Source organism: Mustela erminea, chromosome 3, assembly GCF_009829155.1.
Source record: "Mustela erminea isolate mMusErm1 chromosome 3, mMusErm1.Pri, whole genome shotgun sequence".
In the NCBI taxonomy this organism is placed as follows: domain Eukaryota; kingdom Metazoa; phylum Chordata; class Mammalia; order Carnivora; family Mustelidae; genus Mustela; species Mustela erminea.
The window spans coordinates 132,182,257-132,196,216 of record NC_045616.1 but is presented as its reverse complement, the minus strand read 5'-3'; the positions used below and the strand labels follow the sequence as shown (position 1 = coordinate 132,196,216).

General features: G+C 39.7%; 1 protein-coding gene across 1 annotated transcript in view; it reads left to right on the top strand.

Annotated features, from left to right (window-relative positions):
* C7 (complement C7) overlaps positions 1-13,960 on the top strand; it is a 51,422-nt gene that overhangs the window by 23,319 nt on the left and 14,143 nt on the right. Inside the window, exons 8-13 of the mRNA XM_032337515.1 lie at positions 103-346; positions 2,478-2,591; positions 5,859-6,025; positions 8,725-8,953; positions 11,011-11,182; positions 13,123-13,210. Of these exons, the coding sequence (XP_032193406.1) occupies positions 103-346; positions 2,478-2,591; positions 5,859-6,025; positions 8,725-8,953; positions 11,011-11,182; positions 13,123-13,210 (1,014 nt within the window). The remainder of the gene's footprint in view (positions 1-102; positions 347-2,477; positions 2,592-5,858; positions 6,026-8,724; positions 8,954-11,010; positions 11,183-13,122; positions 13,211-13,960) is intronic.

The following is a 13,960-nucleotide window of genomic DNA, read 5'->3' as shown; positions in this document are numbered from 1 at the left end:
AGTTTGGGTTAGAGGTGGCAGTTAATGGAGACATTGGATAGCTATTCCACTGCCTTTTTATCTCCAACCTAAAACTCTTTCTACTCTCTCTTCTTCCCATAGAGTTATCAGTTGTTGGTTGTCCAGAACTCTGTGGAAGTGGCTCAGTTTATCAATAACAATCCGGAATTTTTACAACTTGCGGAGCCATTCTGGAAGGAGCTCTCCTTCCTTCCCTCTCTGTATGACTACAGTGCCTACCGAAGATTAATCGACCAGTATGGGACGCATTATCTGCAGTCTGGGTCCCTAGGAGGAGAGTATAAAGTTCTGTTTTATGTGAACTCAGACAAAATCAAAGAAAGTGGTAAAGTATTAAAAAATTATTAAATAAAAACATTGCAGGAATTTTACTGGGGGTAATGACATGTAGTAAACTTAAACTTTGAGAGCTTTAAAATATGACAAATAGAGATTAAATTGCAAAGGAATCCAGAATGGCAAGAATCCATTATATTCTACTCAAAATCTTTAGGCTCTAAGAAAAAGCTTGCCTACTCTTTTGGAGAGTACCCTGAAATGTGAGATAGTCATTAATGACTATTGGCTATCCTCAGAGGGTGCTGAGTGGGTTTTTGGAATACTCCTTAACCTTTTCCATTTCTCAGCTTAAGTAATATTCTTCAAGGAAAAGCTAATGAGGAATTATATTTCAGAAATCAAAATGTTTTAAAGAAGTATTTTGTTTACCTCTGTTCATTACAATTCACATTCCTTTAAAAGTAATCTGTTCCAGATATCACAAGTTTGCTTACTACATAATTCTTGTAACAATAGCTTAAATTTATCAGAGACCACCCCCCCCTTTTTTTTTTTTTTTTTAAATCAGAGCCTTTCTTATGATAGGCAAGTTACATAGGTTAGCCATGTTCCTCACTACTATCTGGTGAGGTGGACGCTACAATTCCTGTCTTACAGACTGAGAAATGGCGACTCAGGGCTATAGTAAGACTCATCCGAGGGCATATAGAATGTAAGGTGGTCTACTGGCTCCAAGGTCAGCTGAGCTTTTTCCTTATGCTATAGTGTTGTTAGAGTTCCCTGATTTTTCTTAGAATCATTGCACACCACTGAGTTTATAATTTTTTGACTTCATAATTAGAGGAGAGTCCTCACTAGGTGTCCCACTGTGGGAGGGGAGGGGTGGTGTCTTAGTGTCCATGCCTTCTTTGCAAAGACCTTTTGGCTCTGGTTTCCTAATATTCCATATCAAACCTGCCCCTTCCCAACTTTGTTAAGCTGATACTTACAATTCCTTCTCCATTCCAAATCACCTCTTCAGGGTCTTTCTTTTCAGTCAAGCCTTTTTTACAATTGTGGATGAGAGTGAGACTTACTACATGAATTTAGAGGTCTTGTAACCTTCCCTTGTGGATGAACTACAATATTTTTCTGTTTCCATTGGCTTATTTTTTTTTCCATTAAGCTTAATTTTTACCAATTAAGATTTATCCAGAATTTCAAGTTTTCTATCTTCCCTGCTTGGAAATGAATATACAAGCACAGGTTTTTGTTTGTTTGTTTGTTTGTTTGTTTTTGTTTTAGCAACAACAAAGGCAATATTTCTTTGGAAAATTAATACAGCAAATGGTTCGATCTAAACTCAGTTTCACTGCTTCCCCACTTTTTCCCTTAGTACTTAAAAGAAATGATAAGAACTTTTAAAGAATTTACAAGTTGGTCAAAGTACTATTTTGAGTAAAAATTTTACTCTTGAGCAGTTTCTGTTTTTTCTGTAAGTTCTAATTGAAATATAACCCAAACTGCTGAGTTATAATAATATATGCCCCCTCAATTATTCTGTAAGATATACTGAAGTTATTTTAGTAGATTTAGCAAAATTATATGAGAAAAATATATTTCCACACTTTATTAATTTCTATCCTTCTTAAAAAATGCTTGGCAAAACTCCATTTGATAATGAGTAGAAAATTGTTACATGGTATGGTTATGAGCCAGGTGAAGGAAATGTTGGAAACCAGAGATGGTAAAGATACTAAAATGGAGAGATCGAGGCAGTAGACCTAGGATTTTGGGAATTAATTAGTGTAGAACTAGAACCCAGCATTTGGGGTTTCCAGTAGGTGGATGAGGACAATTACATGCCTACTTTTATTGATTTACTTCATGCCTGAGCAGCTGACTGTGGATGGGCAAAAATATCACTCTTTGGGGTGTTCCCTTTCTGTTCCTTCCACTTGAAAATAGGTTTCAGACACATGATGCTTCATTCCTAGATATATGCATGTATCTATTATTTTGTTTAATAACAAAAATAAAATATTCCTTTTTCTGACCCTTGATCCTTCTGGAGCTCTTGAGTAGATGGCCACCGTAGTAGGACATAACTTCTTATCCCCTTCCTCACACCTGGCTGCATGTTTAAACGAGTCTTTAACAAATGCAGAAATTAAACACCTTTAAAACTTTTCCTTCAGGTCTTCATTCAGAAGATATGAAGAGATGTACTTCCTCAGGTTTTAATGTTTTCTTTGCATCATCATCATCTCACAAATGCGAAACCCTGGAAAATGCCTTAAAATCAGATTCAGGTAAATAAGAAAGGGGGCAATTTGCATTATGAGCTTAAACTCTATCCCTCTTTCTTGAGGCTAATAATTCCTGACCTCCAAGGGCCTTTGAGATTTTTAACAGGTATTCTATTTTATGTTTTTTATGTATTTGGTTATGTTTGCCTCTGATCTTTCTTTCACGTGTCATGGCAGTGAGACATCATGCAGAGTGAAAAGTTCACTGGGTATCTCCTGTGCACTGTAAATAAGTCCTCCATGTACACTACCTTTCTCCCCTAAAATGGCAGTTTGCAATCAAACCTAGAAAAGGACACCAGTAGGAGAAGAATCAGTTCCACTTTGACATGGATGCCCAGGGCACTTTTGGTGCCTGCTGCTGCTGCTGCTGCCACTGCTGGGAGAGGGAGTGGAGAAAGTGGTGTGCTATTCTTTAAGTGATTGAAATATGAACTGGAAAAATAAACTGATTTAGATTGTGTCTAGATGCCGGGGTAAGGAACTGGGATTTCATTCTGATGACAAGGGGTGCCGTTATAGGCTTTAATACAGAAAGTGCTTAAATGAAAGATGACAAAAAAAGTTGTAGAGAAAGAAGAGAGACTGAGAAAGGATAATCTGATAGGATAAGAACCAGAAAAGAGGTGCCTGGCCAGCTCCGTCATAGAGCATGCGACTCTTGATTTCAGAGCATGCGTCATTGAGTTTGAGCCCCACATTGGGCATAGAGCCTACTTAGAAAAAAAAAAAAAGGAAAAATCAAGAAAAATAGGGGGGAAAAAAAGTACCTGGAAAGATAAGTAACATTAAAAATAAAGGAAAAGGAGAGGTCAACAGAGAGAAATTCTAGAGAGAAATGAAGTAAGAAAAGGACTGAAGACTCTTCATTGAATTTGGTGATTACAATGTACTTGCCTTACAATGAAGGGATTCTTAGTCTGGTAGCAATGGATTGAGTGGTACTGGAGCTTAAATTCTCCCAGGGTGATGGCAGAAATTGGGGCAAAGGTGAAGATTGACCAGGTGTCAGGATTCTTACAGAGGAAGCGGGTATTCTTGGGATGTTGGTCGATGACTGCAGAAAGGAGGGAGACAGAGGAGTGACATCAGGTTTATTTACTGATTCACCTCCTTCATTCATTAACTGTGTATGGAGACTGTGGTTTACAGTGGGATTTGTTCAAGGCATTGGGGTACAAGCAGCGACATGCCCAAGAGAATATCTATCTTCATGGAGCTGGCATGACAAAGGAGGAAAACACGTTTTTGAAAGAAATGGAAATATAGTGATCCGGAAATAGAAATGAGAATGGGAGGTTTGGGAAGATGTAGACATCCATTATCAGCTGGGCCACTAGAAGCTGCTCACCGATTTTATTTTATTTTGTGTTTAACAAACACATAGCATTTACTATGTGCCCGGCACAATTTTAAGTGATTTACAAAAATTAACCCATATATTCTTCCTATCTGAATTAGGTATTATTCATATTCCCATTACACAGACAGGGACACTGAGTCACAGAAAGGTTGCCCAAGATCGCAGCTGGTAAGCATCAGACACGAGACTCAAAGACATGACATTTGGCTTCACATTCTGGACTCCTCATTGTCACACTAAGCAGACTGTCTAGGGAAAGAGGGTCAGCTGGCACAGGGAGCTCACTGAGGTGTGGGGAGGGAGGCGACAGGCTTCAGAATAAAATTAAAATTGATTTTTTATACTCTGTAATTTGTAAAAAGTTCTGCCTGTTAAGGCCGTGATTTCTCCAACTTTAGTATACACCGAGATTATCTGAAGAAGCTTGTTAAAAGGCTGATTTTAGGGCTTTCCTCCCAGATGTCCTCTCAGAGATGCTGGAGCCCAGAAATGTGGAGTCACTCCACGTGGTTCTGAGTCAGGTCCTGCAGGGATTGGACATTGCCTTCCAAGGACAACTATTGGCATATTAAAAATGGAGCTAACAATGAAGATGAGGAAGTACTCGGTAATTTATTAAAAACATCAAGCTTTAATTTCTGATAAATGTATAGTTTTTGAATTTGAAAAATTTTATGAAATTGCAAAATATAGTTAAAAGAGGTGAACTGAAAATCACTCAAATCTGGTCTGTGAGGTGGGAATATCCAGTCATGACCAGCGTAAAAATCAATGACAAATGGAGAAAAAAATGATCCTGAAATTAAAGGGCATATAAATGCATAAAAAAATTCAATTAAAATTCACTGCTTAGAATACTTTTCATGTGTTAATGTATACCTGTTAATGAATAGGTTTTTTTTTTTTTTTTTGCTTATTGTTAGTATTCCAGATGCAATGAAGTCCTCTTCATCTTATTATGAAAACTTTCAAACATACATAAAGAACATCGTAATAAATACCCATATACCCACCTCCTCTATGTAGTGATAATTATGACATTTGGCTGTATATAATGTACATATAATATTTATAATGTGGGTTATTTAACAATGTATAAATATTATATATTCAAAATATGTGTAATCTTATTTGAACCATTTGGAAGTAAATTTCATGATGCTTCCATAAAACATTTTTATTTCATTTTTAAAAAGATTTTGTTTATTTTTTTATTTGAAAGAGAGAGAGAGAATGAGCCAGCATGTGTGCTCCTGTGTGTGCAAGCAGGGGGAGGGGCAGAGAGAGTGAGAGAATCCTAAGCTGACTCCACCTTGAACACAGAGCCTGATGAGGGGTTGATCCCACAATGCTGAGATTGTGATCTCAGCTGAAACCAAGAGTTGGATGCTCCACCCACTGAGCCAGCCAGGTGCCCCTTCTTTTTTCCTTTAATAGACATTTTTTTCTTTAGAGTAGTTTTAGGTTTACAGCACATTTGAGCAAAAAGAATAGAGAGTTTCCATTTACGTCAGTTGGAAACTAAGGCCTCCCCACCATCAGCATTCCCCACCACAGTGGAACATTTGTTCTTGTGATCCCCTGCAGTCCATAGCTTATGTACAATCTTGGTGTTGTACATTCTGTGGGTGTGGACGGATCTTTAATGCTGCTTATCCACCAAGTCATATCACACAGAGAAATTTCACTGCTCTACAAGCCCTCCATGCTTCACCCATGTATTCCTCCCACTCACCACTGCTGACAATCACTGATATTTTTACTGTCTCCATAGTTCGTTCTTTCCAAGAATGTCATAAAGTTGGATGGGTTGTGTTTTAGTGCTTGATAGAGTTTTCACTTTTATATTCTCCTTTTTGTTTCATTTGTGCATCCCAACTGATTTGTTTGGATTTCTCCTTGCACAGGAAATAAGGGCCATGTGATGAAAGGGGACTCATTTGTCAGCGGGGGAAGTCCAAATTTTGTGGCTGGCCTCAGTTCACTGGATCTGAACAACCCTGCTGGAAACAAAAAGCAATACTCTTCCTGGGCGGAATCTGTGACTGGTAGTCCCCAAGTCATAAAACAAAAGGTACGTCCTGCTCTGTTGAAAACAGCACAAAGCAGGCATGTTTCTTCGCACTGGGAAAATGAGATTAAATCAAGGTGGTTAAACAGAGACAGCTGTAATTAGCATTTTCTGTATCCCAGTTATGTTTTGTAGAGTAAAATGAATGCATACATAATAATAAGAAACAGAAGCTTCATTATCTTGTATGTCCATATTTCAATTGTAACGGTTAAATATCTTGTAAATCCCAAGAGAAATTATAACAAAATTTGCATATTAAGCTTTTGACCTAAATTTGATTGTTTTCCTTGGTCTCTAATTCAGAAGAATTATAGATTCTTGCATGAGGAAAGCATTTAGGCTTGTCTACTGTCCCATCAGATTGCCTTTCTTCCTCTGGCCGCGGCACATGGGCTCTTGGAAACATGTCCGTTAAGTTAAAGCAAATTCGGCTGCCACAATTTTAGGATGTTTTATTTTTTATTTTTTTTTAAAGATTTTATTTATTTACTTGAGAGAGAGACAGTGAGAGAGAACATGAACGAGGAGAAGGTCAGAAAGAGAAGCAGACTCCCCGTGGAGCTGGGAGTCCGATGCGGGACTCGATCCTGGGACTCCAGGATCATGACCTGAGCCGAAGGCAGTCGTCCAACCAACTGAGCCACCCAGGCGTCCCTAGGATGTTTTATTGATGCAGTCAGTTCTTTGATAATGCAACGTATGTGATCTTAAAAACCAAAGAGCTAGGCGGAATTGCACAGTGAAGAAGAGCCCCTGGCTTATAGGGAAAATGGGGTTAAGGACACAAAACTCAAAAACTTAATTTGTGATACTCATTAAAAGAAAGAAAGAAAGGAAGAAAGAAAGAAGAAAGAAAGAAGAAAGAAAGAAAAAAAGAAAGGAAGGAATGAAGAGAGAAAGAAAAAAAGAAAGGAAGGAAGACATCAGTAAAAACAGTGAGAGTTTTACAGGTGTTAAATTGTTAAGGAATGCTTCTACTATGTTATGGTGACACAATTCCTAGAGTAAGACTTGAAGTTGGTTGGGTGACGGCAACGTTGGAGCCCTGAATTAACTGTGACGCTTCGGAAGGGGAGGGGCCAGATGACAGACAGTGGGCGGTAGCACCAGAAGTGGATGGATGGAACTTAGTACAGGCAGTGACCCGCATGGAGGTCTGATGTCTGTGTTTGTGTGTGCATATTTTGTATATTCCTGTCTTGGGTTGTGTTCCCTTTTTGTGTCCATTTTTCTGAGTTCACCTGGTTTTTCTTGTGGATGAAATTGCATGTAAGAATATACAAAAATATCTCATAGGCTTAGAGTGTTTGCCAATACATCCGTCTCCGATGGAACAAAGTTACACTTTCCTCAAAACATGCTGTAGCAGAACTGATTCTCTGATCTGTTCTCTGTCATGGGAATCAAGCAACGTCCCAGGTGAAACTTGACTTGGATACATTTTATAAACCCCCAAATCACAATAACTCCTTGAGCACCCTCCCAAGACCACATGTACCCACTTGCCTCTGAACAAGGGTGAAGGGGGGAGGGTGGTTTTCCCAGGAGGTCTTACCCTAAAGTGCCACCATCAATATTCACAGTGACTTATTTCCAATTTTCAATGCCAGTGCCCCAGAACAAATCTTGAAAAATTAGAAATTGTTGATTAGGGAGAAACAGACATTCCTTCCCATTCTCAACTCTGCTCTTCTCCATGATGGACTGTGACTATCATAGGTAGCTGTGCTAATTTACTATAGGTGTATGTCCACGCAATGCCATGCAGTCCATTCTGCCATAATGCAGTGTAAGAGAGCTTGGGCAGAGATGGAAGGATATGTGGCTGAGTCTTTGAGTTACTCTCACATTATCCTCACACTTGCAGGGGTGTGCGGCAGAAAGCTTGGACGGACCTTCACAAGCCAGTATATGTATCTTCCCAACTCCATAGTCATTGGCATCCCAATGGCAATGTGAGACTGGCCATGACAAGAGTTCTTATACTGTAGAAACTGGCAAATGCTACAAATCAGAGCATTTTTGTTCTTAGGAGAGCAGATTGTTAAAGCTTAGCCAGCACATGTCTGGTCTCCAAGTTACATTTCATTAGACATACTCAGCACAGAACAATGTCTGTCTGTTTTATTATTTTTATTTTAGTTTTGGGGGTGCAGCAAAGCAAGGTTTATGGAGAGATAGTAAATTTTACTAAATGATAGAGTGCAATGCTCCTGAAGGGGAAGGGGACCTGTAAGGGGTTGGCTTGTCTATCTGTTTTAAACTTCTTCAGGGAAGAATAGTCACAGTCTCCATTAAGAGACATGTTAAGTCTCTTAGAGTCAGGGTATTTAATTGTAAATTTATTTGCACTTGCTTCTTCACTGTAATTTAATAGTATTTCCTTTTCTTCTGCCCTCTGCAAGGGTGGAAATGTACTGCCTTCAAAATAATCTTTCAATAACTAGAAAATGAATGTTCTGTTGATTTTGAAAAATTTTATGCAGGATATAAAAAATACTCCTTCTCTATTCACTTCTATTTTTCTTTCTGCCTTACAAAGAAAGTAAAGTGCTTTCTTTTTATTTGAAGAAGAAATAATTAGAATTAACATGAGTGGCTTTTCATTTTATTTTAATGGATATTGAGCCTGAATGCCAGAAGAAAAATGTCCTTGCCTAAAAACCTGATTACTGACCATGATGTCTTTATCTGTTTAGCTGACACCTTTGTATGAGCTGGTAAAGGAAGTACCCTGTGCCTCGGTGAAAAGACTATACCTGAAGAGAGCTCTTGAGGAATATCTGGATGAATTTGACCCTTGCCATTGCCGACCTTGTCAAAATGGTGGCATTGCCACCATTAAGGGAACACAATGTCAGTGCCATTGCAAACCATATACATTTGGTGTGGCTTGTGAGCAAGGAGTCCTTGTAGGGAATGAAGCAGGTCAGTGTGCTGGATTTTGGCTGGTTATGCTGGACATAGTGAAGAAGGCACCACTCTTTCCATTTGGCTCTTGACATTGTGCTTCTTTGTGCATGGGCATTTTAATTAGTGTCTCCGTTCCTATTCCACTTCTGGGTTCGAGCTACTGGGTCAAGGCTCCCTGCTGTCTTTGTTTTCCTTTTTTTTTTTTTTTTTTAAGATTTATTTATTTATTTGAGAGAGAGAGCAAGAAAGCGAGCACACAATGGGGGAAGGGGTGGGAGAGGGAGAGAGAGAGCATCTTAAGCAGACTCCCTGTTGAGCATGGAGCCTGATGCCAGGCTCGATCTTATGACCATGTGATCATGACCTTAGCTGAACTTAAGAGTTGGACCCTCAATAAGTGAGCCACCCAGGTGCCCCTCTGTTTTCCTGTCTTAATTAATAGATCCACCATTCCCTCCATTCTTCATTCTCCATTGGAATAGATTAATGCCTAAAACACCTCTCTCCTTGCATAGTCATCTCATTAAGGTTTTGTCATAACGTAGGTCTGTGGAGTTGGTATATGCAAAGCTTAACCTTTCTGATGGCAAGCTCTTTGAAATATCTCTTTTTATTTTGTTTTATGTTCCATCAATCAATTATTCACAAACACTTTTGACCATATGCTGGATGCGCCCAACTGAATTTTAGTACAGAACTATGTGAGGTTGACTTTTATGAGTAGACAAAGTATGAGATAATTTTGCATTTATTTATATGTCTTTCTCTTCCAGGAAGCTCATTTCTTAAGGTCAGAACTGTGATTCCTTTTTTTATTCCCAGGGCCCAACAGGGCTTAATCCATAGAAGGCACTTAATACATGTTTGTTGAATGAATGAGTACACGACTAAACTGTGGTTGCTTACAGACAAGCATCAAGAAGGCATCCTTGCATCCAGTTCTCTTCCCAAGTGGCCTGTCTGGTCAATTGAAATTCCACCTCTTTGATTTCATTACTTTGGCGCTTGGATTTCCCGTTATTTGGTAAAATGGAAGCTCCCCCTGATGGTCAGGGTTGGAGTAGCAATCATAATATATTAAGCTATAAATTACCCCTGTTAATATGCTCAGCAGACTACTTTATTAACTCAATTTCTAATTATGGAAGAAAGCTCATGGGAAAATATTACCAAATTAGTTTAGTTCTGTTTAGTTTTTTGTAGAAATACCTAAGGAGCAGTAAACACATCCATCTATCACCAGGAAGTAATACTTTGGGGGGCGTAGGTTCTGAGATCAGTTTCTACCTAGGAAAGCCAAATTCTTAGAATATAGTGCAAGTTCTCTCTTGCCTTTCCTGAGGAATATGATGGGGGAAAATTGTAAAACCACTGTTAGTGGTCAGTCGACCCTGAGTTGGAGGGTGGCCGCGCTGGGTTGAGCAAGTGCCTTCAGACTGAAGGACGCTGACAGGAAGCAAATGTGTTTCTCCTGCTTAGACACTTCCTCATTAAACAGGGCCAACTCTGAGGGTGGCATTCGGGAATACCCAGTGGACTATGTTCTTCTCATGCCTTGTCACTGCTTTTGCAATAGAAAAGTTCCCCGTAGGAAATACTGTAATGAGAGGAGCCTGGACTCTGCCATAAGGCCATTCTGCCGTAAGGCCATGCTGCCGTCTGGATGTGGCTCTTGGCAGCCATTATGGCACTGGGCGTGGCATTTGACCACCTTGTCTTAGATTCCACATCTATCAACTGAGAATGGTGACAGACCCCCCTGCCCATTTGGATTCATTCTGATGAGAAGTAAATGAATGGTAGAATATATGTAAAAGTGCTCTGAGACAGTTGCAAAATAATAAACAAATTTAACATATTATTGCAAGAAGTTCGTTAGTGCAGCCTTACCTGGACAAACCTTGTCGGTGTGCAGAGACATTCTGGTCCTTGTAGAAGACCTGAATGAAGTGAAGGCAGCGAGTGCCCAGACTGCCCCCTCCCTCAGTAACTGCCAGAGCAGGAAGCTCAGCACTAAACTCTGGAATCTTCCTCTCTGTTGCTTTCTGAACAAACTCTCTCTTACCTTACAGGAGGGGTGGATGGAGGTTGGAGTTGTTGGTCCTCTTGGAGCTCCTGTGTTCAGGGGAAGAAAACAAGGAGCCGAGAATGCAATAACCCACCTCCCAGAGAGGGCGGGAAATCCTGTATTGGAGAACCCTCGGAAAGCGGCCCCTGCGAGGATGAGGAGCTGCAGCACTTACGGTAATGGTGGCCAGATCTCCTGGAAACTGCAAAGAATATGGTGCTCTCTGCAGTAAGCCTGGGATGCATGACTGCCGCTATTAAAAGATTTAGAAGTTAAATGCCAATTTTTATCAGTGACTACCTTGTCCTTAGCAGTGGGGTCATTTGATGGAGGAAGCCATGTGTGGCCAACTAGCATTTGTGTGTTTCAAATTCTCCCTATACAGACATTACAAAAGGCTGGGTAACTTGGAGGCCATCTAGCCAAGGGGATCTGAGCAGCTCTGGCATCAAGCAGATCTGCCACATACTTGCTGGGTGACCTTGGGCGAGTTACTTGCTGCACCTCTAAAATAAGTATAATTATAGAAGGTAAAACAATGGTAGGATATTGTCAGAATTCAATGATATTCAGCACAGAAAATGATTAGCACAGTGCCTAGCACATAGTAAGCATTCATTAATAGTTGTATTACTTTTCAGATCTACCAATCCTATTCATTCATTCATTCATGATTAAGCATAAAGCCAGATGTTTGAGATGGCTAACATGTAGACAGATTAGCCCAGTTGTCTGACTCCAACTTCTCATTTGCCAGGACCTTGCAAAAGCAATCTCAAAATGCTTAGTTGATGAATTATACCCATTGGGTCAGAATTCTTCAGGCCACACCTTACTGTTTAATAGCGTCTTTACTAACCTCTTTTGATCAGGGATTGGCCAAACGTTCTAGTAAGATAATTTGAAAGTCATGTGAGTTGAAGAAAGTTGTAAGATAGCTGGGTATCTGGTAGAAGCATAGGGAGGTGGGATGCCTTTCTTTCTAGGTGTTTTGGTGCTTCATAAACCAGCAATAATAAATATCTCATGACCAGGAGGCTGGTGAGTGTATGGAATTATGGTAGGAGGAGAAGTTGCCTTTCGGGCCATTCTCTGGGAAGATGAGGGTCTCTATTGGAGGAGGTCTCTGTTGGAGGGAAAGGAGCATCCTTAGGAAGGCATTGAAGGAATTCCTGCTCTCCTTGGTGCTCAGAGGGGAGATCTCCTCCTGTTTGGTACAAAGATGAAAATTATGATCAATACTTCACATGTCTGAGTTTTCTCAGAATATGGCAAGAGTGTAAGGAACTCACAGGTGAGAAGGAGGCAGTACTCACAGGCTATTTGTCATGCTTTCCCTCAGATTTCATATCTCTGGAGTGGGGGTACTACTGGTGGCATGCTGGCTTCAGGGGACACTATGGAAAATTGTTGTTTAATGATGGATATCACTGCGATTATTATTATTTTGAGCTTCCTCTGAAGATGGCTTGTGGGAGGTAGAACGAGCATGACTTTAGGAGCCTGACTGACAACAGTGTGAATGCAGCCTTGATATTTATGACTTTATAACCTTGGACAAGTCATTCAAACTTTCTGAGCCTTTGTTTTCTTCACATACCTGCTAGCATTACCATGAATGTGAATTGAGATAATGCACATTTGTAGAGCGACTGCCAAGGTGCTCAGCACATAGTAAATCCTCAATCAAAACTAGCTATTATTTTTGCATTACCGTTCTCACCGGATCACTGTTATTACCTTATTTTTGATACAGAATTAATTCTGTGTGGCATCTCAGAGCCAGACAGCAGGAGAAAAAGTAGGTCTGAGACAGGTGACCTCTAGAAATGATATCAAGTATGTGTGTTGTCCAGTGACTTTTATTTCCTTCTCTTTCTCTTTGTTCTTCATACTGCTGACTTACTAGCTATTTTTTTTGGAAGCTTGAGCTTATGTTTGAGTTTTTTATGGTAGGATATGATCAGATATTGATTCTGAGAATGGCAATCACATCAACATATTTATGCAAAAGGATTCCCTTCAAATGTAAATAAAAAATTCACTGTGCTGCAAACTATTTATTATATGTGGAGCTCGGCCATGTTAATTATGTTTTGTTTCCTTTTCCTTTCAGGTTGCTTGAACCACATTGTTTTCCTTTGCCTTTGACTCCAAAAGAATTCTGTCCATCACCTCCTGCCTTGAAAGATGGATATGTTCAAGTTGGTTATGGAAGATATATTGTTTTCCTTTACATATACACCCTTTGCTCCAAGTTCCCTCTCTCTACTGATGTCCCAATTTATTTTGCTCTTCCATGATGAAACGGTGCTCAAAATAGTTTATATGTGCATCTTAGGTTTAGTGGTGAGGGTTTTAGTTTGTGACTTTTCTTCTTTGGCCCAAGGTGATTAGAATTCTGCAGAAGGCAGTATATTTTCTGTGGTAAGGTGAATCAATATTGCTGCCCAATGAAATTAGAAATGTAATCATGCCAGAGGGCAGATGAATGTTTCTATTCTGAACACTAAGATAGAAATCCATAAGCAAGTTCTTCAACAAAGAGAACTTTATTCTTTCCACTGAAAAATGTCTTTAAAATTTCTTTTCACACATATGGGGTTTGGGATAAAATATTGGGTTTATTCCCGAAGCCAGTAAGACACTTGGCCAGTGTTGGTGAGATATGGGTCATTATACTTTGAGCAATTTTCTCATTCAGGAAGGAACACAAGTCATCTGCCACTTGTTCTAGAGAATTGTTTGGCTTTGGGACCATATTAATTCATGTTGTTCTCACTGCTTGTTATGATGAAGCTTTGGTCCCAAGCCCCAGTGAAGTGTTTTTCTGGCTCATATAGGAGATACTGTCCATCAGGGCCCTCTCAGTGCTCCCAGCCTTGCTTTCTCCATGAAGGATTTGCCTCTCAAATTCCCTGAAGTTTCCCCAAATGTAGGTAATGGAAAGGGAA